Source organism: Scleropages formosus, chromosome 14 (assembly GCF_900964775.1).
Source record: "Scleropages formosus chromosome 14, fSclFor1.1, whole genome shotgun sequence".
Classification (NCBI taxonomy): domain Eukaryota; kingdom Metazoa; phylum Chordata; class Actinopteri; order Osteoglossiformes; family Osteoglossidae; genus Scleropages; species Scleropages formosus.
This window is the reverse complement of record NC_041819.1, coordinates 25,095,215-25,120,490: the sequence shown is the minus strand read 5'-3', so window position 1 is coordinate 25,120,490 and position 25,276 is coordinate 25,095,215. Positions and strand designations below refer to the sequence as shown.

The following is a 25,276-nucleotide window of genomic DNA, read 5'->3' as shown; positions in this document are numbered from 1 at the left end:
TCAGTAGTGAGGTAGAGATAGATCCTACGAATATTATGCAGGATATATCTGCAGGACCGGGTTGTGGCTTCAATATGTTGAGAGAATGACAGACTTGCGTTAATCGTTACTCCCAGACTCTTAGCGAAGGAGCTAGGTGAAATGAGTGAGTTGTACAGTTTGAACGACAGGTCGTGAAAGGAGGACGGGCCAGCTGGGAGGTAAAGAATCTCTGTTTTGCAGAGGTTGAATTGGAGATGATGATCATACATCCATGAAGAGATGTCCGACAGGCAGGCAGCAATGTGTACGGAGATATCTGATGCACCAGGTGGAAACAAGAGGAAGAGCTGGGTATCATCAGCATAGCAGTGGTATTTGAATCCATGGGAGGCTATGACCGGACCGAGGGAGGAGGTGTAGATGGAGAAAAGAAGAGGACCCAATACCGAGCCCTGCGGAACACCGGTTGAGAGAGGCAGAGGAGAAGAATGAGAGCTCCGCCAGACCACTTGATAGGATCTGTCAGAAAGGTAGGACTCAAACCATCTGAGTGCTGCACTTCTGATCCTAAGCTGGTTAAGAGAGGAGAGTAGAATTCGGTGATTGACAGTGTCGAATGCTGCACAGGTCGAGGAGGATGAGGACCGAGGAGAGGGAGGCAGCTCTAGGAGCTTGGAGAGCATCAGATACCGCCAGAAGGGCAGTCTCAGTGGAATGACCAACTTTGAAATCAGACTGATAACCATCGAGGAGATGGTTACGGGTGAGGAAATCGGACAGTTGATCACAGGCCGCCTGCTCTAGGGTTTTAGACAGGAAGGAGAGGAGAGAGACCAGTCTGTAATTTTCAACCAGATTGAGGTCCAGGGAGGATTTAGAGAGGATGAAGAATTACACTCCCCTACAGGTCTCATGTCAGTGCAACATTATCCAACTAATTTTTTAAAATTTAATTCTTGTTTTCCTTTTTTAGTATTTATACTACTATTTATACTCGTGTTTGTATACTCTGTAAATATTTATTTATTCTGTAATTTTGTGTCAGCTGTTTGTTGTCTGTAAATACTGAAAGCATCAAGACCCACAGCAAATTCCTTCTGTGTGTCAGCAGACTTGGCCCATAAAACTCATTCTCATTCTCAGTAAAGCACAGTAGTGAGAGAACTCGTTACTGGCAGGAATAACTTCAGGGGCACCATAGTGCTGCACACATGGACCAATCTGTTGGTGGGATGCGGGGGCTGAGAGTCATTGATGGTTCCTGAAGTACTGTAAACACACACATCATTGTCCATTACAGACTGGACTTATCTGAAGTCCTCTTCTGTACCAGTTTTAGTCCAGAGTGTAGCCCAGCTCACAGAATGCGCACGTACTTGTGTACTGCACGTGTAAAGAAATGAAATGAAGCACATTTTTACATTTATAATACACGCAGAACGTTTCACTCGACGCTCAGACCGCGTCCCTCGATAGCGACTTTGAGCTAAACCAACACCGGCAACAGACCATCGATTTCCCCTACTCTCCTCTCTTTGATGACGTTGACCGGAAGCAACAAGTTTGTGTCAGGCTTTGTCGCACTTCGATGACGTATTACCGGAAACAGGAAGTTTTTTCCGCTGTTGTCTTCCGTAGGAAGCCGCCCGGGATAGACCGAGGGTCGGTCGTTCAAACCCGCGGCATTTTGCTGTTTCGTAGCTTCCACTCGGGACCGTTGGCGCCGCTCTTATAGGCTGCGGTTCACAAGCTTGGAACGACCGGGCTGCGGCTCCGGGCCTCGACGCCACAAACTTCTGGTGCGTGGTGAAAGCTGCGGAGCCGGTGCACTGACAGAGACTTTGAGTGAGTGCAAGTCTCAAGTTCAGATCGACAATTGAAGTTGCTCGTGTGTACGCGTGTGCGTGCGTGTGCGTGCGTGCGCGCGCGCGCGCGCGCCCGTGCAGTGAGCTCCGGAACCATGGAGAAGCCCGAGCAGAGCGACGCCGGGGGAGCAGCAGGGGAGGAGGACACGGTGGACGTGCACTTCACGGACCTTCCGGAAGCGCTGATCGCGTGCAGAGTGCTCGAGGAGGTCTTCTCGGAGCCGCAGGTCAAGGTGGGACTCGGTGCCGCGATCGGGTTGACCCATTGGTGGCATGGCGAGTAGCGCTGCTGTTGTTTCAGCGTCTGCCTGGGTGGTGGTGTGGGAGAAAGTGGGTTCGATCCCCCCTCAGTCAGTCTGTGTGGAGTTTGCATGTTCTCCTGGCCTGTGTGGCTCTCCTCCCGTAGTCTAAAGGCACGATGCTGTTCAGGTTCCCAGTGTGTGTGTTGTGTTGTGTTGTGTTGTGTTGTGACCCACTGATGTATGGATGAGTGACCCAGTGTAGTGTATCTAGCAGTGTAAGTCACCGCGGTGAACAAGGTGTGTGGGCTGGTAACACTACATGAGGAGTCTGATGAGAGAGTTCACTGGAAGTCGCTGTGGAGAAAAGCCTCTGCCAAATAAATAAATGTAAATGTAAATTTACATGCAGGAGAGGTCCAGAATCCAAACCACAATGGTTTTCAGTTCTGGTTCTGATGTGGAGGAATGAGCTCCTGCTGTGTCTCTCCCTACATTGAAGAAGCCAGGGTCTCAGAACTCAGTCCTTTCACACTCACTTCTCTGCTGATCTGTGATAAATAAAAAATTAATAATTGAAAAGCCTATATGCAAACACTCGTGTGGTGTACACTGATTTGTATTCTGGTATGTGACAACTGGACAGTACTCTGCAGTCACGTGTCTCTATCCAAATCTCTCCAGAACTCTTTGTATTGCTATACGTTGCGTCAGAGAAAAGCGTCTGCTAAAGGAATACACATAAATGAGTGCAGAAGAGTAAATTTTACTGTAGCGCTTTGGCCTCAGATACAGTGACAACAGCAACGGTGACTTGAACCTGAGATTTTGGAACCGTTAGGTGATGCTCTGCTGCTACGCTGCCTGCTGTGAAGAGCCACACTGACTGACGGGAGATCCGCTGTTCTGGTCCTCTGGACACCATGTATGAATGATGTTTGTCCTTCTTGTCTCTGACCCCCCTGTCACCTACGTACCGCCCCCCCCAACTATACACAGTGCATTAAGCCAGTCCAGTGTGAGCAGGAAAAGACCCATTGGGGCAGAGTCACTGCCCTCTTCATTGGAGCTGCGCTGCTGCACTGTGTTTCTTGACACGCTCACTGTTTGGACTTTGGGGTTATTGATGTGCCGTTGCTTTGGATCGTTGTCGATGTTGTCCTGGAAACCTCAGGAGCAACAGCATGGAGCCTGAAAGCAGCCAGAGCTGTTTCCTTTTGGGAGTGGAACTTCTGGAAGCTCCTGTTTCAGTTGCTCAGTCTGTGCTCACCCATCACAGAAGTGGATTCTTATCGTCACCTTACACTTCTGTTCACACACTTTTGTGAACCCTCTGATGTTCCATTTGTGTACACACATTTTCTTTGGTCCTTGTGTGTGTGTGTTTGTGTGTGTGTCAGAGAGAGAGAGAGAGGGGGAACATGTCTTCTTGTACTTTGCAAGTCCTTTTCGCCTCTGTAGAGCTCACTCTGCTCTCCATTGTGTTGGCGCTTGTATCTGTGTGGTAAAACACTGCTCATCCAGCACAGCCACGAGCTCCTAGACAGTCGGTTCTGCTATACCATGTTTTATTCACGTAATTTGGAGGTAATGGGATGAATAAATGGAGTGTCACAATTTACATCATGTGAAATTCTGCAAGTGATTTGGGAATAATGTGACCAAGTTTGGAGAATAAATCCACACATATGCTACGCATTTTTGCATTTTGTGTTAAGCTTTGATCCTCTGTGTCTGGTATGTTTGTGTCCCCGCGGAGATGATACAAGAAAGACCATAATTGTGCAACAAAGTAACTAGAACAAAGCATCACACTTCATATTCTGTCTTTATTTTCATGTTTTTGTGATTCCCCCCCCCCATTTTCAGTGGCTCTTCCTCTAATGTATGTTTGGCTGTGCTCTGTTCCTCTCATTTAACTTGTAGTTAGGGTTAGGGTTACAGTAAGGTTAGGAATAGAGTGATTTGTCGCAAACCTCACTGAAATGTATTTTTATTATGCAAATTGCAAAAACGCAACCTTGGCGATATAGGCAAACTGACAATGTCAATGACTCTACAGAAAAGGACACAGAGTGAGGACAGTGTGTCTGTGGAGGCCTGTGGACCACTGACCGCTCAGCGTCCAGCTCTACGGCAGCTGACGGGTGAATACAAATCCGTGTTTCAGTGTTGCCTAAATACCTCAACCATGAAGTGTAGATCCACTCTGAACAAGGCTTGGGCTCGTAGAAAACGGTCGAGAAACACAGTAGACTTGGATTCCAGCTCTGCAGTGGTGTAAGGCCAGAACGGTGGTGGTACGGTAACACGGTATGGGGAGGGGAGGGGTCCGAGTGACATAGGGGGTGGAGCAAATGGAATAATCTCTTGTGGAAATTATGGGAGACAGCAACTGGTCAGCGGTGCTGCTTTGCCTAAGAGCTCAGCTGATCGGGATTTTCTATCTCCAGCAGCACATGTTCTCTCTCTCTCTCTCTCTCTCTCTCTCTCTCTCTCTCTCACACACACGCAGGTGGCGAGTGGGACTGCTGAGAGGGTGATGTCACTATTTTCCACTAGCAGTAGGTGCCTGTTCAGTCGGTGATGACGACAGTGAAAAGCTGGTTTATCTTAGCAAGCTGAGCACCGCCTCCCGTTGCCTTGGTGATGAGCGGAGGAGGGTAGGGGCTATTACAGTGTTGTATAAGTAGTGGAGAGCTGCACGAGTGCGTCACACGGTGCGGGAAGCCGAGCCCATCTGGAACGTTCTGTGCACTGAGCTGGTGAGCCGCACTCGGGGAAGTGCCTCGTCGTCTAACCGCTCTTCGGCACTTTGCATCACCAGGCTGTGCCTGCTGAGGCCGTCGTGCTCTGGACATCCGCCGTACGGCACCAGTCCGCGCGAGACGAGTGCCGCTTTGTGTCGTACAGAGCCGCAGCACAGCGCTCACGCTGGGGAAGACAAAGCAGCCGTGTGCGGCCTGTCTGCCCTGGCCCTCGCCACCCCTGACCCTCGGCACCCTCCGGTGGGCTGGCCAGCGCAGACTCGCCATTCCCATCATGCACCTGAAGACCATGAAATGTAACCAGTTCTGCTTAATCGCGTCGCTTGCCGATCGGGACTTGTTCAACAGGCTCGAGGTCCGGGTAAGGTTGTTCCCATCCAAGTTCCGGTCTCATCCGGCCGGAACCCGGTTTGCCCCGGTTTTCTTCCTCTTTCAGATGAGCGTGTCACCGTGTGTCCTGAATTGACCATCATCGTCACAGTGATGTCTTTCACAGCAAAGTTTTTAAAATGCTGCCACCTCTCATGGTGTGACGTCATGTGCACGGTGTGCGTCTGCAATGTTGTTATTAGTTGTATATTGTCTGAAAAGTATTTTTTTAATCCAAAATGCCTGCGCTGGGAGGGAGTGGGTAGGGGCAGCCACTGGCACTTGGACCCCCAGAGGTTTTTTCCTCCCTTGCTTTTCTGTTAGGAGTTTTTGTTCCTTCCCTTCGTGGCCAGCAGGCAAACCTATAGCTTTAATAACCACATGGATACTGTAGTAATTGAATATATGGACAACAGTTTGTTTCTTTGTCTTATACCTTTGTTGAGCGCTCTGTGTCACTGGGTGAGACAGATTAATTTATAAAAATTAATTGAATTGAACACCCCCACAACATTGGACCTGTTGGAGGCTAGTACCACAGAACGTCCTTGAGTCTCATACTTCTGTTCTTTGTCTCTCTTCGTGTGCCTTTATGTAAATGAATGCTGCCAGTCTTGGCGGTGGTGATAAAAAAAAAAAAAAACCTCATAAATATTCATATCTCATTCATATTCATCACTCCTGTTCTGTTATGTCTGACACGTCCAAATGATCTGTTCATTATACCCTTTACAGTCACCATTTCCTTTGCAGCGTTGTTTCCTTTTTGTTACATGAAATACGAATGGGTAAAATGTGTGTCTCAGTGGTGTCCTTCCTTATGCTTCAATCAGGAAATATGTGTGTCAGACGCTGCTGTTGTGCATCGTCAGTTCATTCTGGTGACAAAGAGGCACTTCCAGCACTGTCACACTGTAGTGGTGTCAGTCAGGGTACTCTAAGGTCCAGCATGAGATTGGACAGCTATCTGTGAGTGTTCAAAGTCTGCAGTTTAACTGGGCATGTTACTCCAAGGTCTGCAGTGTGACTGGACAGGTTGCAGTGTCCTTTTTCTCGTCTTCTTCGAGTCTTGTAAAGAAAGGTCTTAAATTTCCTGCTTGTGGACAAACTGACCGACTGTGTCCTCGTTTGATTTATTGGCTGTGTTCAAACATTTTGATCTATGAATTGGCAGGTTGTGGTGGCTTTTTTTGTGTTCAGTGATTTGACCCTGATGCTGGTAAGGAGGTCAGGGCAAAATCCAGAGGGACATGTGATGTGATAGCTGATTGATTGATTGCATCTGTCTTTCTGTCCCCAGGCCAGCTTTGAGGCACTTTTCCGTTCCTTTGACAGTGACACCACGTTTCAATACTTCAAGAGCTTCCGGCGTGTGAGGATCAGTTTCAGCGATGCTTTGGCTGCTGCCGAGGCCAGAATGCGACTGCACAAGAGCGAATTCAATGGCAAGGAGATGCGCTTGTACTTTGCACAGGTAGGGGGGACCATATACACCCGCCCATGGAAGTATGTGATTATCTCCGTTGTCTTGGCAGCGATGCATTTCTAAGAGCTGAGGCTTAGAACTAAACTTCTGCTGCTCCTCCAGAAGAGAGCGGGCGCCATTGTTTGTGGAGGACAAGCAGCACATTGGATGTCATTAGTATACCACAGACAGCTTTACCAAGAAATGTAAATGCACTGTGATTAAACATTTATCCTTGCACAGTTTAGTCATCTGATTAATTTTTAAAATTTTTTTTTACATGCTCTGCTGTAATAGTTGCCTTTTATAACAAAAGCTACCAAAGCCTTGGGTAACCCACTATAGCGCTGGATCTTTACTTCGTGATTCCATAGGAGGATTATTTGTAGTGGCTGTGCCTGACCTCCCCTCCCTCTCTCCCCCTACCAAGTCTGTACATATCGGAAGCCCGCGACTGGAGCCGCCCAAACCCGACAAGCAGTTCCTCATTTCTCCTCCTGCGTCGCCCCCAGTGGGCTGGGAGCAGGTTCAGGACGCCACGCCCGTCATCAATTACGACCTGCTGTGCGCCATCTCCAAGCTGGGGCCAGGTTGGTCTCTCCTGCTCTCACTGCGCCTTTAGTAGGTGCCCTTCCACAGCTGGACACTTGAGTAGCTTACACTTTGTTTATACAGACTGTCCCCGACTTACGATGGGGTTACGTTCCTATAAACCCATCGTAAGTCAAAAATGCATTTAATACGCCTAACGTATTTGGAACCATCTGTATATACATTTCTCCTCAAGAGTAATCGCCCTCCTGTTCTTCTCACTAGTAGCAGGAGACACAGATGGGCATTTCGTAGACATGATGGATGCACAAAACACAATGTAGATACAGGGGAGTATCCAAAAAAACGCTGGCAACACAGAACAATGTAGAGTATCGGTTGTATACACTAGCGACCGCGTGGCACACTGGGAGGTGAGGATTGCTGCCGCTGCACAGCTGCCCAGCATCACGAGAGAGTATCGTACCGCATATTCTTGCCCAGGGGAAAAAATATCTGAATTCAAAGTTCAAAGTACAACTTCTGCTGAATGCGTATTGCTATCACCATCGTAAAGAGGAGAAATCATAAGTTGGGCCATCGTAACTCTGGGACCGTCTGTATTGCTCCCCTCAGGCGAGAAGTACGAGCTCCACACTGGAACCTCCACGACTCCCAGCGTCGTCGTGCATGTCTGCGAAAGCGACCAGGAAAGCTCTGGAGGTGAAGACGAGGAGGGCAGGCGCCGCATTCGACCCAAGATCATCCAGACCCGGCGCCCAGAGTACGCACCCATCCTGCACTGATTGGCAGCTCCATGCCCCTTCCCATCTTCACCGCTGGGGGTGCAGAGCTCTTGCGGGAACGCAGCTCATCCTCTTCGCCACTAGAGGGGGCCCCCACATCACAATGTAGCTTGGACAAGATGCCCTCGTCACCTCCATGGCCTTGGGGTTTCGGTTTTCCTTTGTTTCTCCACGGCATCATGGGAGAGAGCCCGAGAGCCAGGCTGCGGTGGAGTGGGCTATCCTTCTGTCTCCCTGTCCCCATCTGTTTAGGTCCACCAGTCTATGTCCTGCATGAGAACCAACGGCAACATAAGAGACTGAACTGCCCCGTGTCTAAGTGTGTGTCTCCTCACACTTTGGGAGCAGGGTGTAAACTGTTTATTGGATGGAGAATCAGTGATGTGACTGCTGCGGACTGGCATCAGGTGGTATTTTGGCTCTGTGCTGAAGTTCTCTGGAGCTTCTGTCACTTGTGTGTGTTTTCCTTTCCACACGTTGTGTTACTTTGCGTTTCTCACTTGTTCCCTAAGGTTCCAACTCCACCTCGTTTTTCTGCCTATTCCCTCGAGTTGTCTCCGTCAGGGTGTCCAGTAGGTGGGGTTCTGGTACTTGGTAGCAGGGCGGTTCTTTTAGCGGAGAAGCCATGTGTGTGCGTTTGATTGTGGGACACAGGGTTTCCCTTCCACATATTTTAAGTGTCTTCCATAATTTTGAAGGTATCCTGTTCTTGTTAATTAAAACAATAGAATCTGTAGACCCACAATTACTTTAGATCCCATTAACACTTTAAAAGTGTGTGTGTGTTTGGAAGAACACCCACAGCAGCTTTCTGTTCATTTTTGCGCATCTTATTCCTTACGTTTAGGTGTTTGTTAGAGCACTTTTACAGCCTGGTGTTGGAAGCAGTGTCGTGTAGATGCCATAGCAGTATCTGTCTGCCCTCAGTCTGTGTATGTCTGTCTGTTACAGCTAGTTGTACTGTTATCCTTGTTTGCTGACATCCACAGTTGCTCTCTGTAAGCTCCTGTGGCCGCAGACACCACGTCTATGACAAGGCGTGCTTTTGGAACCATGTAGCGTCTCCTGTGAGCCGCACCCAGGATGAGCTTCCTTCGGACCATCAGCCTGGGTCTGCAGTGCTCTCAGTTTAGTTGATCCCTGGTCTTCTGTGTCTGCGAACTTGTGTGTGTGTGTTAGTGTGAAAGAGTTCACATGGGAGACTGTAAATTCGGGAAAGGGACTTCTAGCTGGACACACCTGGCACTCAGTGAACCTCGTGATGCTGTTTCTATAGCAACTGTGATGCTGATGTAGATCCGTGCTGTTTAGGTCTGTAGGCGATAGGTCACTACTTGACTGTATAGTAAAAGTGAGCAGTTTCCTACGTCCAGCAGGACAGACAGGTTGTCCAGTCAAAGTCCTTTCCTAGGTGACAGTGATAAAAACATGTCCAGTCAAAGTGTGCAAATAAAGGTGCTGGGCCTTGTGGGGGTGTGGAGCTTCTGTTGTGCTTAAATTGCTTCAGTAAATATCCCAATGGCTCAGCGGGATCATAATGACATCTCTTCAGGTAAAAGCAAAGCGTGGAAACAGGGTAAGACAGAGTGAAGTTGAGACGGACTGCCAGCACTGTGGGATTAGCTGCAATTAGTCTGCACAGCTCCAGTGAGAGGACAGAATAGGCAGCAGCCGCGCCCCCGTGTACATTTGCGTCCCTGAGGATCCATGCTGAGCTTCTGGCTCACCCGTGTTACAGGTGCCAGAGGTGGCAGGGGTCATGGGGCTCGCCGTCTTCTGTGTTCTATGCGTGATGGCTACTGTCCGTCAGCTTTGGCCTCTCAGCCCTGTGTTATATTACTGTTAGTTTCAGGTGTGTGTGTGTGAGAGGGAGGGAGATCTGACCCTGCCCACTCTCCTCATCTCTCACAACAGACCTGTTAGTGGTGGCATAACCACAGCCTGCAGATGCTAAATGAGTTGTTTGTTCTATCGGTTGTGTTACGGTCATGTTACAGTCATCAGCTGGGTTATGGGGAACACTCTCCAGCCAGGTGTCGATAGAATGAGGGCTCCTGAGAGCCCTTACTTCCGCAATGGTACGGAATGTTCCAGTGGAAAACGTTGCGCATCAAGGACCCTTGAAGGTGAGCAAGTTCCTCTCTGCTGAAACACAATCTGTTGGCTACGTTCACCACCCACACGTCCAACAATGGTGCCATTGTGGGTGTTGGAACATCTGTGGAACCCAAGTCCAACTGGCCCACAAGCTCATGCTGATGAGCACAGTGGTCACTGCGCCGGTCACTGCGAGTTCAAGGACACACTCCCCTTGCCTTTCTGGCCACACTCATTAACCACACCCACAAACAAAGGATGATAGCCGAGTGATCAGCGCCACTGGACCTCACTGACGGTGTGGGGTGTGGTTAACGGAGGGGGCGGGGCTTGACCAATGGGAGCTGGTAGCCTGGGGTTGATCCCCTCCAGCAGCAGGCGGGTTCATCTTCCCAGAGTGACATTCGAGAGACTGCACCTTGTCCTCTACAAGCCGCAGTGTCCTGAAAACGTTCCTGCTACGCAAGGTACTTGCCTGTCATTGCTGTTCTGTGTGTGTGTGTGTGTGTGTGTGGGGGCGCAGAACCAGACATGAGTCTGAGTTGAGTTGGACAGGATGACAACGTTACAAACGCTGACTTCGGGACACAGAGATGCCAATGCGCAAGACAGCTGATCCAGGTGTGTGTTTTCTCCAGAGAATTGTACCAGCGCTGTATTCCCAGCCTCCTTGGCTCTGCATGCAATGACCCAGAGGAACAGCTCGGTCCTGCTCTCTCTGCTGGGCTCCTGGATCCTGCAGTGTCTTAACGGTACGCGGGAGCCGCCCTCATCTGTCCCCCAGGGGTTGAACCAGGGGCTGAACCAGGCGTCGAACAGGGAGCAGGACCAAGGCATGATCTACCTGGTGCTGATGGTCGGCCTCTTCAGCTTCTTCACTTTCGGCATCATGCTGAGCTACATCCGCTCTCGCAAGGTGGAGGGATCCAACGATCCGTACCACCAGTACATCGTCAGAGACTGGACCCGACCGCTGGTCCTGGCTTCTCCCGCACTGCCCCAGGGGGTTGGTCACCAGGAGCCTGTGGTCCTTGGCAACTCTGCTGTGCTGGAAGCACTTCCTGAGTGAGCAGTCTTCACAGAATGGGACCGCTGTTAACCCAGCGTCTATCACCTGAGGACCTGGCTTTGACCGTGTGCGTGTGGAGAGAGTGGACCCCTCTGTCCCGTTGCCAGATCCGCCTTGTGTCACTATGGAGGTCATATTTCTTGTATGAGTAACTCGTAGCTCACTGAAACTGTTGTTGTTCATGTTTTAGAGCCTAAAAATAAGTGGCATAAACTACAATTGAGTCAATGTGTGATTACCTGATTCCCACCCAGGGGATGGATCCATCAGTTGCATTTTGTAGAGGAATGCACTTCAGGTGCGTGTGTGTGTGCGCACCCAGTTTTCACTCAGAGCAGGAACTGGAGACAAACACTGCAGTGATGACTGAGCTTCATTTGACTCATCAGCCACCGAGCCACCTTCAGAAACACATTATGTGCTAGAAGTCCCTGAGGGGCTGAGGCTCAAGAGCTGAGGGGAAACGTTACAGGCACAGCAGCACCAACAAGTGTGTATTTTTGGCTCTAGTTGTTTAAGGGCTGAGAAATATGAACCAATCGCATTAATATCAATGTCCAATGTGGGGCTGCAGCACAAGTGAGGACCATCACAGGCCCTGAGAAGCTGATGCTAAAGTTTACTGGACATTTTTACCCAGAAACCCCACTCTGCTAGTGCACAGCACCCAGGTTTGTTGTGGGCATTTAAGTGCAACTTTGATGTGCACATGCTGCTCCAAGTTCTACACCTACAGCCTCCTGTGAGGTTTGTACGCTAAGCTACAACACTGTGAAATGTCCCCATTTACTATGCTGCAGGGTAATTTTGACTGTTGATTCAAGGGTGCTGATAGAGCAAAGACTCCAACCTGTGCCTTTTAATGGAAGGATGACCCAAACCACTGCACTGCCTGCTGGTAGCATGTCAGACAGTAGATACAGTGTAAAATCAACAAACGGCTTTCAGCACAAGACGACAGACGTGAGCGAACAGGCTGGACGACTCTCTCGCTCGTTCTGGGGCTCCAAGCACTTCCGCCTGCTGGTGGCACTGCAGCACTTCCATCCGAAGCAGTCAATCACAGCCCTGCTGCTTTGGGGGGGGTCAGGGTCAGTCCTCCTTGGTGCTGTCCAGCAGCTCCTGCGTGTCCTGCACCAGCTTCCTGCGCGTCTCCGCCCTGCGGCGCAGCTCTGCCTCGGCCCTCCGGCGCTGGAACACCTTGGCGGCGGCGAAGCCCAGACACAGCAGCAGCGTCTTGGCGGCCAGGATGTAGAAGAGCAGGGGGACGTTGTCCAGGGCCTGGGGGACACGTGTCAGAGACACACACACACACACATTTACATTATATTAATTTATTCCAAAGTGAGTGAGTAATGGAGTCATTGAGGGTAAGTACCTTGCTCGAGGGTACTACAGCTGGGATTTGGACCTGTAACCTTCGGCTCCAAAGGTGCAGCTCTAACCACTGACACAGAGATCCAGCCCCTACAGGCTACTTCAACACCACCCCAGAGGGTGACCCATCCCCCACCTCAGAACAGCTGGGGTCCAGACCCCCAGCCGCTTCACTGTCAGCAAAGCCACGTGCGTGGCACTGAGTTTGTGTGTGTGTGTGTGTGTGTGTGTGTGTGTGTGTGTGTCCGTCCTGCCCACAGCAGGACTCTGGTCTCATAGCATTCCCAGGAAATCTGCACCTCCAGGCCTTCACTAACCGTTGGAACAACAATGCTGTGTAAACTGGACACCAACCCCAATCGGACGCTTCCCTGCAGAGCCGCGAACACCATTTAGCCACCTGTACTGCAGGGTCATTTTTACCGCATCACAGGGTAAAGTACTCTCTACCTTCACTTTGATCGAGGTCTACAGCAGGCCTCAGGGGAGGAGCGCGTGACTCCACAGCCCACAGGCGACACTTCTATTGTAAGCACAGCACTCGCGCGACACTCAAACAAGTGGAACTAGTGTCAAAGGGGGGTTTAGGGGGTGTAAACCGGGCTCGCACAACTCACCCTCCAGTTGATCATGGTGCCTTTATGCGTGACGTCAGCAGGGCGCGATCTCATGAAAATAGCCGCACTGGTGGAAAAGGGTGTTTTTACTGGGTCTGGGGGCGGGAGCAGTAAAAAGAGGACCAATAGCAAAGCGCACTGCTGCTGGCCAATCAGAACTTGTGCAGCGCTGGCAATGATTCTCTTCTCCAACATGAGCCTGGCCAATCAGAAGCAGTATAGCCAGTGATGGGTGTACAGCTGACCAATGATGTGCAGGTGTCGGGTTGCAGTTAAACATAGAGCAGCACGCTGCTTCAGGAACGTTCCCGTAGCTCTCAGATAGTCTTCCTTACACTCTTTTAATGCACGCGTAGCGTCTGAGAAGTACACCCTTCCTTTAATTAGCAGCATCGTGATTAACGCTACTGCCTTATGGTTGCAGATTCAAATCCCACCTCCAGTCCAGCTGTTGTACCGTTAAGCAAGGTACTTCCTGTAAATAGCTCCAGTAAAATGACCCAACTGTGTGAATAATTGTAGGTAGACTTACAGCGTATGTCATGTTAGGGAAAAGCGTCACCTAAATGAGTAAATGTTAATGGGCACACGTTAGACAGAAAGACAGATGAAACACACACAGTACAAGTGTAGAAACTTGAGTCTGAGATCTTAAGAACTCCATCAATAGGAGGATTTCCACAAAGCTACATTTTACACTATGAAAGTGAGTGCATGGGACTGTACCTTAACATCAAGAAAACAAAGGTAATGACAACAGCAAGCAATGGCACAGTTCACATAACAATCGACAATGAAGAAATTGAATCAGTGCAAGATTTCCTTTTCCCTGGATCTGAAATTAACCACAGCAGCGAATCGGGACCGGAAGTCAACAGAAGAATTGCACTTGGTCACAATGCGATGCAAGGAATGGCAAAAATTTGGAAGAGCAAAGATATTTGCACCACAACAAAGACTCGAATAATCAACGCAATTGTTTTTCCGATCTCCACGTACGCATGTGAAAGCTGGACACTCAAGAAGGTGGACAGAAGGAAAATTGACACTTTCAAACTATGGTGTTGGAGGCGAATGCTACGCATGCCTTGGACATCAAAGGTCACAAACAAGGCGATCCTAGACCGAGTCAAAACAAAGATATCGCTGGAGGGCAAAATCACCAAGCAGCGGCTCTCATACTTTGGTCATATCATGCGAGCTAATTCCTTGGAAACAACATTAATGCCTGCATAGTCAGTGTGACGAGAAGAAGAGGACGTCAAAAAACACGCTGGCTGGACATAATCAAGGCCGACACGAACATGCCCATGAAGGAAATGAAAGAAGCGGTCAAAGATCGTAAAGCATGGAGAACGATGATCCATAAAGTGACCGAAAGTTAGCCTCGACTAAACGGTTAAATCACATCACACATTTTTCACTGCTACCGTCCACATGACTGACCCTGGTCGATGGGCCCATGCGGCGACTGGCTCCTCAGGACCACTGAGCAGAGACCGTGCAGGACTCGTGTCCAGCACTCTGGGTGTGAGGGTGTCGGTTCGAGAACCCTTTCGGTGCCATGGTGTCGCACAGGTGTGACCACACACGCAGACGGCCTGCTGAGGTCTCGCTCCGGAGCTGTCCTCTGGCTGCGCCGCGTGGGCTCCTCGCAAATCCGAGAGGAAGTGGGCTGAAGGGAAGAGCAGCGATGCGCCGTAACCTCAGGAATGTGCTGTGCTTGAACCGCCCAACTCGGCCCTGTGACCCGTGTGTGCTGCGACAGCGTTGAAGTGATGTCACCAGAGGTGTATCACATTAAAGAAGAAACACACAGAACTCCAGACTGTCAGAGACACTGTGGAAAAAACAGCAGTAATGTGGAAAACACTGCAGTTCTGACGGAGTGAAAAAAGTGAGATGTATGTCGCTTTGGAGAAAAGTGTCTGCTGAATTAATTAATGTAAATGTAAGTGAAAAGCAGGCTGCTAATAGTGTGTAGCATACAGCCGCAAGTGATCGGTGTACAAACTGTGGCATGAGACTTTACAGCCATGTTCTTACGTTTACGTTATTTCTCTTAAACTCTTGTATTGGCGCAGAGCACACCGAAAGCACAGTGCTGTGTCCAGCGCGGGAAGCAGAACAAAGTGGACAACAGGGGCCTGTGGCCATCCTGCTGCGTCTGCTGTGGAACGCGGGGTGAGGGCTTTAGGAGAGAAGCTCACGTGAAACAAACGGCAGCTGTTTCACGCACTTCTAAGGCCACGTTGCTGTGTCCAGTGTGATGAGTTTGAACACAGTGGATGACCCCAGGGGTAGCAAACTACTTGTGATCCTGCAGTGAAACCGCACTGCTGTCCCCATCGAGAAATGTTTTATCGGAGCGTAATACTGAAGGAAACGTAAATAAAGCTTGAAAGGTACATCAGTTTGCTGTATTCAGTGCAGTAAGAATTGTACAAAGCTACGTGACCGAAATGTACGCAATCCGTTTAAACCATCGTTTAAACTTGTTGAAACCCGTATGGCCGCTCTCAGTATGGCACGAGTTTCTCACACTCACTCACGCACACACACACACACACACACACTTGCGTTTCATGTTCAAACTGTCTATATTAATTAATAGCTCGGTCTTTCTCTGCCAGTCCTGTAATGCAGTCATACTTTTATAAGACTCTCTTAAATGTTTCTAATTTCATAATCAAATACCAAGCAAAATATCAAAGTAATACCTAAAGTTTTGAAGATGTGTACTGTTTTATACAGTGCGTGACGTCATTCATAAAACATGGTAGCAGAAATCTAATCTGGAAGCAATACATAATTTATACTTTTAATAATTCGACCTCGCTGTTGCATTTATTACTGTAAATTTCTAGGTTTCCTCTAAAAGTTGACAATTCTGACATTTTTATGCGCTCCCGTGTTCAAGGTATTTGTTCGCTTTGCACGTGAGCTCATTGCACTCGCACTCTGACACGTCGGAGCGGCGCGCGACGACCTCCGGCAGCCAGTTGTACGCATGCGCATTTCGATACCACACACATTTATCCAATTACACGAAGCTCCTGCGATGACGTAAGAATCCACGACAGCTTTGTGAACAAGTGCCTCGAGCTGCTGTGCGTAGGAACATGCTCTGTGTGAGACAGAACCTTCTGTCATGTACACTATGTATATTAGCGCATCATTTCGTCACTAAGTATACAAGTTTATTGTTCTTTGTGTTTTTTTGGCCATCGGTGGTTCGGCTCCTCAGGCGCTGCTGGCGACGCGCTGCGTGTCTTTCTCTTAGTTTCTGAGACTGAGGCGATCGAAGCTGAAGCTGAAGCTGAAGCTAAACTTAAGCAGCGGAACCCGCCACTCGCTCGCGCTTCATTTCGCTCCAGTGTGAAAAATAGAAAAGGCTGTGGGAAACAAGCACTTTTCCTCGGGGGCCGTTCTTGCTGTTTATTTTGGGCAGTGTCCTTTTACACGCGTTTTAGACTGGCAAAACAAAGACGGACGAGTGGAAACGTCAGAGAACACACTGGCTCGTTTAAAATCACTTTTTAATCTATCTTGTACAGCCAAGACATGTCACGAGCATCTGTTTCAACTGTAACTTACCACAAAGAGCTTTTTCTTAAATATAAACACATCCGAAGTCACCACAAGAGTGCTATAAAAGGCTGATATGCCTGTCCAAAGCAGAAAAAAAAAAGATGCAGCTGCTGTGGGACAGGTCCCTAGTAGTAGGTCTCTCGCTCCACCCAGCCTGGAACCAAAAAAAAAAGAAACAACTCTTTTACAAAGTCTAGTTGATAGCAATGAAAACCTACAGGAAAAGGTTTAAACTCCCTGCCTGTTTTTGAAGCCAAATGTGGTCATACAGTGTGTGTGCCTTGTATGTATTAAAATGGCTTCTCCTGCCTGTAGGGAGTTTGTAAACCAGAATCGGCTCATCTCTGGGTCACCAGTACGTCGGTTGTTCTCAGTCCTGTAGCACTATGGTATGAGATCCAGACCCCTAACCCTCAGGTAACCCTGCTGTTGGTGCTTGTTGAGGGCTTTCCTAAGAGATGAGCGCTTCAGGACCCTCATAGGTGAAGACAGAGTGAGATTTCACCTCCTGGGCTGCGTCGCAGGATATATCTTCTGGCTTCGTCATACAGAAAGATGAGCAAGGAGTACGGGAAGGCACAGAACCACCAGCATGGCCTAGTGAAAGCAAAAGCAGAGACGTGAAGGGACAAACGGACGAGCATGAACATGTGTGCACAGCAGGTGAACAGCACCTAAAGGGGGCCTCGCTACAGAAAAACCCATTGCCTCAAATGCATCTGCACAATTGACAGAAATGTTGGACTTTTGGAGACCAAGATTTGTGTTTTGTACCATTTGCACTCAAAATGTGAGTGCTTTGTTGAAATGGCATGAACCTACTTGAGGGGGTACATTCGCAGGGCTACGTCCATCCCTGGACAGTAGGACACAAAGGCAGCCAGAGCCGTTTCTTCAAACAGACCAAAGATGAGGATCTTGTTCCTGTGAGGGACAAAAACATGTTGACATTAGTCATGTCCTGTTTATTCCTCTGCACAAGAATATCTCTTTGTGAGCTTTCTGACAGAACTGTAAACAGTTCACACGTTTTGGTTCGGAAGATAATCCTCTGTGTTTCACTCACTTCATCCCTTGTTGGAGTATAGAGTTTCTCCTGGTCTTACAGATGATCAAGTCAGCCCACTGCACAATAACGATGCTGACAAAGAAGGCAGTATGGCAGGTATATTCCACAAGCTTTCTTTGTTCGTATGTCTGACATCCATGAGAAAGAGGGGAATGAAGAGAGAAGGGTCAACTTGTTTTCCTTCCACCCAAATCCATTCTCCATCATCAGTATCCATTGCCAAGGCTGTCTTTATCCTCTAAAGACTCTAAAGTACTGACCCACTGCTGCCCATAGCTGTCCTCCAGGTCATTAACGTACTTGTCGTCCCAACCAACACGGATGCCCAGGAGTGTGGAGGGCAGGAAGCCGTTCTCGGCCAGGATGACAAAATAGGTGAAGAAACCAGCTGTTGCTTGCATCATGCCTGAGCACATTGACAGAGGAAGGAAGACAGAACAGTAGAAGCATTTTGTGTTGAGCTAGATTGTAAAGTACTACTGTAAGTTACTAGGGTCAAATCATGGAAATAATGAAGGAATGAGATGGTCTTAATCTTATTGTTGAACACCATTTAATGTCCAAAAGATCAAGAGCCAACACTGATGAGTCGTGGAAGTTCATGTGTGTATTTTTTACTGAACAGCAGCTCAGTTGTGTGTATTATTTTTGGTTGGTTTGAGGACTTACCAATCTGGCCATAGGCCATACTGATGAGTCTTTCGTTCACCAACTTGTCTGTTATGGGATTCCTGGGCTGCCTTTTCATGATATCACTTTCAGCAGCTTCATAAGCCAGGGAGATGGCAGGAACCTTATAGAATTGAAAGAGAGTTAACAAAGAATGTAAGCCTGTTAAACAGGGGCTAAACAAGCCAGAGCAGTAGATTTTATAAGAAGGTATTTTACCATGTCAGTCCCCAAGTCGATACAGAGGATGGTGACTGTTCCCAGGGGCAATGGGATGTTGGCGATGATGAACAGGAGAAAGGGTGAGATCTCAGGAATGTTACTAGTCAGCGTGTAGGCAATGGATTTCTTAAGGTTGTCAAAGATCAAGCGACCTGGAAACCCCAGAAATAAAGACACCAAAATGACTAATACAGTTATAGACAATTATATGGAAACCAGACAGATGTTTTGACTTCTAACCTTCTTCCACTCCAGTCACAATGGATGCAAAGTTGTCATCCAGGAGAATCATGTCAGCAGCCTGCTTGGAGACATCAGATCCCGCAATGCCCATAGCAACACCTATGTCAGCTTTCTTTAGCGCAGGAGAATCGTTGACACCGTCTCCTGTCACAGCTACAATGGCACCCTGTTGACCCAAAGCAAAGGCACACTGGATAAGATGGTCCAAAATTTGTGTTTGTAGTACACACCCTTTCATAGTCCCATCACACTGAGCTATTACAGGCACACTGTACAGTTAAAGCAATCATGAACATTATGGTGCCCCCAGGATGACCCCATGTCTAGGCAGAGAATCACATGATGATGATGATGATGATGATGATGATGATAATACCTGTCGCTGACAGCCCTCCACGATAATCAGCTTCTGCTGAGGAGAAGTCCTGGCAAACACAATCTCAGTGTGGTGTTTGAGAATGTCATCCAGCTGCTCTGAGGTCAGGTCCTTAAGGTCACCACCATGAACCACACAGGCCTTGGCATCTCTTGATTTTACAATGTGAAAGAAAGCTATTCTTACATTTTAGCAGTCAGAAATTTTTCATTGAGCGGGGGCGTGGTGGCGCAGTGGGTTGGACCGGGTCCTGCTCTCCAGTGGGTCTGAGGTTTGAGTCCCGCTTGGGGTGCCTTGCGACGGACTGGCGTCCCGTCCTGGGTGTGTCCCCTCCCCCTCTGGCCTTCCGCCCTGTGTTGCCGGGTAGGCTCCGGTTCCCCGCGACCCCGTATGGGACAAGCGGTTCAGGAAATGTGTGTGTATGTGAAATTTTTCACTGACTTTTTTTTATTACAAATTTCATAAAACTTAATAAGCTTTTTTCATTTAATGTATTTTTTCATTACAAATTTCATAAAACTTAAATTTAATAACCTTTTTTTCGTTTCATTCATTTAAAAAATGGTTCAAAATAATTTGTTGAAAATTTGGTTCAAATTGTGACCCAATTTGGTTCAAAATCAGAGCTGGCCATTTTTGATGACTATGCCTGTTTCTCCATGTCATTCACTCTGCATATGTTTTCATGTGTTGAAGTCTCTAGTCAGGGCCCATATTATGAGGAAAAGTATACACTTTGTCTGTGAATATTGATATGATTATCTTCTAGTACCTTGGATTTACTTCTCGAACTGGGATGTTTAATCGGGCAGCAATGTCCTCCACAGTCTCATTGCCCTCTGAAATGATACCCACACCTCTGGCAATGGCCTTGGCTGTAATTGGGTGGTCACCAGTAACCATGATAACCTAAGATAGAGGAGGTAGTTTATGGTCACAGAAGTTATTTCCTACCAATACTCCAATGCTGAATATTGAGGAATAGACAAAGGTACCTTGATTCCAGCACTTCGGCATTTGCCCACAGCGTCGGGCACTGCAGCACGTGGAGGGTCAATCATTGACATGAGACCAATAAAGCACAGATTCTCAGTGGGAAAATTAACTTCTTCGGTGTCAAACTGGAATCCTTCAGGAAACTGGTCATCAGGAAGGAAGAAATGGCAGAAACCTGCAACATAACAAAAGGAGAACATGAGGACATTAAACAATCCAACTCAACTTCAACCACAATTACCTAAGAAGTTCAGTTTTATAAAGGAAATTTTATCATAATCGGACAACATCTTGGATCATTTCCCAAAAAGCACTGATACATGACGGAAGTGGTTCCTAACATCAATCAATTTACAGACATCTTAATAGCACAGTGCTTTCGGAAAATGACCTGGATCCAGGAAGAGGCACAATATTACTAAAGTCCACCCCACTGGTCCACAGTAAGTCACAAGGACACTGCAGTTGTCTGTCTTACCAAGCACTCTCTCGCCCAGGCCACCCAGCTCCAGGTAGGCGTTCTGAAAAGCATCCTTCATCTCATCATCAAGTGGCTGCTCTTTCCCCTGTATCAGAATGGTGGAACAACGGTCCAGGATTCTTTCTGGGGCTCCTTTCATGACCAGGAGGTGCTTGGTTTCATTGGCATTGGGGTTCTTGTGGATGGAGAGCTGGATTGTGGGATAACATTTACATTTATTCATTTAGTTGGCACTATTCTCCAAAGTGACTTAAATGTTAACTTACAATTATTTACCCATTTATACAGTTGGGCAACTTTAGTGGAGCAATTTAAAGAAAGTACCTTGCTCAAGGGTATTACAGCTGGACTTGAGATTCAAACCTGGGTCCAAAGGAAGCAGGTCTAATCAATATGCTATCAGTTGCTCCCTGTAGAACAGTGGAGCCATTGAAAACCTGAGCTCAGACCTTTAGTAAAGAAGGACTGTGCAAAACCACATGCCTGGTATTTGTTGGTGGAATTGAACGGAATCTCAGCAATCTTTGTGTACTTGTCCCTCATCTCTTTGACTGAGCCACAGCACAGCTCAATACACTTCAGCAAAGCAGACTCCGAGGCATCACCTGCAACATCCCGCTGGGGGGCAGAGAAGATCACGATGAGTGAGCAGCTCTGGAGACAAGGATGTCTAATGCCTTTCTGCAAGCAAAGGCAGGTTCTGACATAGAAGACTGAGGATGGAAAACTGGGAAGTACCTTGAGGATGGGAACATGGTTTTGTTCTGCCAAGAAGACCGCGCGGTTGCACAGGCCAGCAGTTCGTGCCAGAGCAGCCCAGGTGGCGGAGCTCCTGTCGAAGGAGGTGCCACTCTGGTTCTCTGTGGTATCAGCCTCATGGATCTGGTTGTCAAACCACATGTGGGCCACAGTCATTCGGTTCTGGGTCAGGGTGCCTGTTTTGTCAGAGCAGATTGTAGAGGTGGAGCCAAGGGTCTCCACAGCCTCCAGGTTCTTAACCAGACAGTTCTTCTTGGCCATTCGCTTAGCAGTGAGGGTCAAGCACACCTGTGGAAGGGTGGTGGGAATAACCATTTGAGTTACCACATGGCACAAGTCACAGAGAAAAAGAACGTCTTTAGATAAACTGATTCAATCAGAATTGTTCGCTCACTGTGACAGTGGCAAGGAGCCCCTCAGGTACATTGGCAACGATGATTCCAATGAGGAAGATGACAGCCTCCAGCCAGCCATATCCCAGAATGAGGGACAGGATGAAGAAGGTCACACCTAGGAAGACTGCCACGCCAGTGATGATGTGGATAAAGTGCTCAATCTCAATGGCAATGGGGGTGCGTCCCACTTCCAGACTAGAAGCAAGGGTGGCAATGCGGCCCATGACAGTGCGGTCCCCAGTGTTGATAACGATACCACGAGCAGTTCCTGCAGGGGAGGAGAGTATAGAGCACAGAAAAGAGTTGGGTTAAGATTAAGAGTTTGTGGCTGTGACAACAACACATTCATAATGAAATGTTCCTTTTTCATGCTCCAGTTCTTTGGTCCTTCAGCACTAGTGCCTGTGTAGAATTATACCTTCAACACAGTTGGTAGAGAAGAATGCAATGTTCCTGGTCTCAAGAGGGTTGTCATTGGAGAAGTCAGGAGAACGAGTCTGAGGTTCAGATTCACCAGTGAGGGAGGAGTTGTCCACCTGCTCAAACAAAGAGCAATTATTGAAACAAAGCCACATACTAGATGGAGGAGTGTCTTTGGATCAAACTACTACTTGAAGCATTCACAAAACTCACCTTGCATCCATGAGCAGAAATGATTCGCAGGTCAGCAGGGATTCTGTCTCCTCCCTTCACCTCCACCAGGTCTCCAACCACCACATCCTCAGCATTGATGCTCTTCTTCTCACCATCACGGATCACCAGGGCTTGCTACAAGATGAACAATTGCTACACGAGTTCATCTTCACATGTAAAGATCTAGGTAGAGACCCTCAAGAATATAAGCCAGTTGTTCAATAGGTCATACCTGAGGAACAAGGTTCTTGAAGGAGTCCATGATTTTGGAGCTCTTTGCCTCTTGGTAATAAGAGAAGCAGCCAGTGATGATGACAACAGCAGAAAGGACAACACCCAGGTACAACTGTATGGAAAGACGGAGGGGATTTAAGGAATAGTGAGAATAACCGTCATCATCTCCAGGTGCAGCTGTGTAAAACAATGGATAAGAGTTTTTTTCTGTTCACAAGCTGTTTCTCTATCTCCTGGTAAGGGTGTTATTTGGAATCAAAACTCTATTTTATTGTGACTGAGCAGGACACTGTGACCCTGAGTGCAGGTGTGGAAAATGAATTATATATCATAAAGGTTACATATAAACCAGTGTAGCTCTGTTGAGAGGCAGGTTGATGATTCACTAGTGGTTACAGAACTTGTGAGGTGTTCAGCCATGTGTATATAATCGCAGCAGAACCTGATGTTATACCTTTACCCAGTTCAACTCAGCATAGTTTGCTCTGGTAGATACACAGCTGTATCAGTAACTCTAAAAGAGTGAGTGCATGATGCAAGTAAAAATGAAGCTCTGTGCATGTTTCAGATGCATTTTTAAATATTTCTTAAAGTCTTACATTATCGTTGGTCGGCTCGTTTTCTGACGCTGCTTGGATGCCGTACGCCAGGAAGCAGAGGATGGCGCCGATCCACAGCAGCATGGAGAACCCACCAAAAAGCTGACGACAGAACTTGACCCACTCTGGGGTGGTGGGGGGTGGGGTCAGGGCATTGGGACCATCGCGGGCCAGGATCTCAGCAGCGCGTGAGACAGACAAGCCCTGAAGGAGGTACAAAACACTCATGAGTCACCATCACCACGTTGTCCTCATATCCCCCCTGGGTAAAAAAACACTCACCCTGGTCAGGTCTGTGCCATATTTGCGCTGTAGTTCATCCAGTGTGAGCTTGTGGTCGTCCTACAGGACAGCAAAAGGTTAGTAAGCTGCGAAAACTTGCATTAAGTCCTGTAAACTGAAAGACAAGGTTCCAATAGACTTGTGGCTATGAGCTTCACAAATGGCACAGCTGCCAAAAGTGATTCAGTTGCATGTCGCTTGTACTAGACCCAAGGTGAATATTCAGCTTCCATTGAGAAATGAGAGACTTTTACCGTTTTTGTCTTCGGTACAATTTGTATTTTTTATGTCAAAAACAGGAGAGAAAAGACAAAGCAGGTATTTAAAAAAGCTCAATCTCACCAGATCGACTTCTTTCTTCAGCTCATCCATGTCCTTTTCTTTCTTCTTGCCCTTCGACTTCTTCTTCCCATCCTGCTCAGATGTAGCTGCCAGCTCATATTTTTCATGGCCCTTCTGTGTCAGATAGAGATGGAGAGAAAAAGTGAGTTTGTGCTATGATCTCTTTGTAAGTGTAGGGACACATTTCAGCCAAGATCTCGGAGTCTTCGCATCTGATCATCAGTCCAAAGGTCTGCAGTGCTGCTCTTTGATCGCTACTTCTCACTGACTTTGAGTAGGACCACTGAGTAACTCTTGGTGGTCCTACTCATCTGCTGTGTCCAGAGTCCTGTTACTGTCCTTTCCGCTGACAGTCTATCTGTCTCGCCAGGTTGTGGCGAAGCAGTGAAATTCTAACCCAAACATATGGATCTGTGTTGCTGTTGTACCTTTGAGCTGGAGGTGCTCACTGTGACAAGTCCATGTCGATGTGTGGAGTGTCCCAGTGTCTGCTGTGTGACGCGCCGTGATGAAAGAGGCCGCCTGGCTAATGAGAAACCCTGAGCAAAGTGAGTGACCTTCGAGGTTTGACAAGGGTCACGTCTCTGCTGACTTCATGAGGAACACAAAAAAATGTAGTGTACAGAAGAGCTGCTCAGTCAGGAGGGTGGAAGGTAAATGAGTGACTAAAATATTACACATTATCTTGAGCAAAGTGCAATAAGCACCTTAATGACGCCTCTATAAACAGACTGAAGTCCAGTTTCCCTCTTTTATTCTGCTCTCTTCCCACACGGTCTCATGTGCTCTTTTTATCAGTCATTTCTGGCTCTCAGATGGTCAGACAGAATTGGTACGTAGTGTGAGCCGGTCTGGAGACGGCAGCAGCGTTCGTTTTTCAACGAATAAGAACTAAAAGTACGCAAATGAAGGTGAGAAGTAGAGGAGACTCACCCCGAGTCCCATGTCTTCGTCTGTGTGTCAGAATGTCCCAGAGCCAGCGCCGCCGACCGCCCAGGGTTACGATGTTTATATAGGGCCGCAGGAGGAGCCTGGGGGGCGTGGGGAGGTTGGGGGAGGGGCCTCTGTAACCTTCAGCCTTCATCTGTCCAGGTAGGTTTTGTGTAACAAGAGAAGAGCTCCAAGGGCAGCAAAGAAGGAAAGACCCATGGTTTGACCTTCATCACTCGATATGTGAATAAGGTTTTTGGGATAACAGCT

General features: G+C 48.0%; 4 protein-coding genes across 5 annotated transcripts; 2 read left to right on the top strand and 2 right to left on the bottom strand.

Moving 5' to 3' along the window:
- The first annotated feature begins 1,640 nt into the window (after positions 1-1,640).
- Positions 1,641-9,935, top strand: rcan1b (regulator of calcineurin 1b). Of its 2 annotated transcripts, none has more exons than XM_018747697.2 (4): positions 1,641-2,080; positions 6,524-6,697; positions 7,119-7,278; positions 7,856-9,935. In XM_018747697.2, the coding sequence occupies exons 1-4, from the start codon at positions 1,943-1,945 to the stop codon at positions 8,023-8,025; spliced, it is 642 nt and encodes a 213-aa protein (XP_018603213.1). In that variant the 5' UTR covers positions 1,641-1,942; the 3' UTR covers positions 8,026-9,935. The 2 variants fall into 2 exon arrangements, with proteins under 2 accessions (XP_018603213.1, XP_018603214.1); XM_018747698.2 differs by lacking the exon at positions 1,641-2,080 and adding an exon at positions 4,769-5,215 and having other exon boundaries at positions 7,856-9,934.
- Positions 9,936-10,364: 429 nt separating this feature from the next.
- Positions 10,365-11,409, top strand: LOC108931724 (potassium voltage-gated channel subfamily E member 1-like). The gene has a single exon (XM_018747708.2). The coding sequence runs from the start codon at positions 10,808-10,810 to the stop codon at positions 11,189-11,191; it is 384 nt and encodes a 127-aa protein (XP_018603224.1). The 5' UTR covers positions 10,365-10,807; the 3' UTR covers positions 11,192-11,409.
- Positions 11,410-11,628: 219 nt separating this feature from the next.
- Positions 11,629-13,274, bottom strand: smim11 (small integral membrane protein 11). Its single transcript, XM_029257841.1, has 2 exons — positions 13,186-13,274; positions 11,629-12,472 (listed from the first exon to the last, which is right to left on the bottom strand). The coding sequence occupies exons 1-2, from the start codon at positions 13,237-13,239 to the stop codon at positions 12,284-12,286; spliced, it is 243 nt and encodes an 80-aa protein (XP_029113674.1). The 5' UTR covers positions 13,240-13,274; the 3' UTR covers positions 11,629-12,283.
- A 3,079-nt stretch (positions 13,275-16,353) lies between these two features.
- Positions 16,354-25,060, bottom strand: LOC108931712 (sodium/potassium-transporting ATPase subunit alpha-1). Its single transcript, XM_018747689.2, has 22 exons — positions 25,010-25,060; positions 24,077-24,190; positions 23,735-23,794; positions 23,453-23,656; positions 22,852-22,965; positions 22,620-22,754; positions 22,405-22,522; positions 21,986-22,254; positions 21,571-21,879; positions 21,316-21,450; positions 20,830-21,022; positions 20,351-20,526; positions 20,128-20,264; positions 19,356-19,506; positions 18,977-19,145; positions 18,734-18,888; positions 18,515-18,638; positions 18,106-18,251; positions 17,843-17,973; positions 17,599-17,700; positions 17,282-17,373; positions 16,354-16,930 (listed from the first exon to the last, which is right to left on the bottom strand). Exons 1-22 carry the CDS (start codon positions 25,019-25,021, stop codon positions 16,902-16,904), a joined length of 3,075 nt encoding a protein of 1,024 aa, XP_018603205.1. The 5' UTR covers positions 25,022-25,060; the 3' UTR covers positions 16,354-16,901.
- Positions 25,061-25,276: the final 216 nt, after the last annotated feature.

Coding starts and splice junctions, on each gene's coding strand:
- rcan1b (XM_018747697.2), top strand. CDS start 1,943: ATGGAGAAGCCCGAGCAGAGCGACGCCGGGGGAGCAGCAGGGGAGGAG. Junction 2,081..6,523: donor TCTCGGAGCCGCAGGTCAAG/GTGGGACTCGGT, acceptor TTCTGTCCCCAG/GCCAGCTTTGAGGCACTTTT. Junction 6,698..7,118: donor TGCGCTTGTACTTTGCACAG/GTAGGGGGGACC, acceptor CCCCCTACCAAG/TCTGTACATATCGGAAGCCC.
- LOC108931724 (XM_018747708.2), top strand. CDS start 10,808: ATGACCCAGAGGAACAGCTCGGTCCTGCTCTCTCTGCTGGGCTCCTGG.
- smim11 (XM_029257841.1), bottom strand. CDS start 13,239: ATGAGATCGCGCCCTGCTGACGTCACGCATAAAGGCACCATGATCAAC. Junction 12,473..13,185: donor GCACCATGATCAACTGGAGG/GTGAGTTGTGCG, acceptor CGTGTCCCCCAG/GCCCTGGACAACGTCCCCCT.
- LOC108931712 (XM_018747689.2), bottom strand. Junction 21,451..21,570: donor ACCATGTTCCCATCCTCAAG/GTACTTCCCAGT, acceptor TCTGCCCCCCAG/CGGGATGTTGCAGGTGATGC. Junction 21,023..21,315: donor ATTCCACCAACAAATACCAG/GCATGTGGTTTT, acceptor CCCACAATCCAG/CTCTCCATCCACAAGAACCC.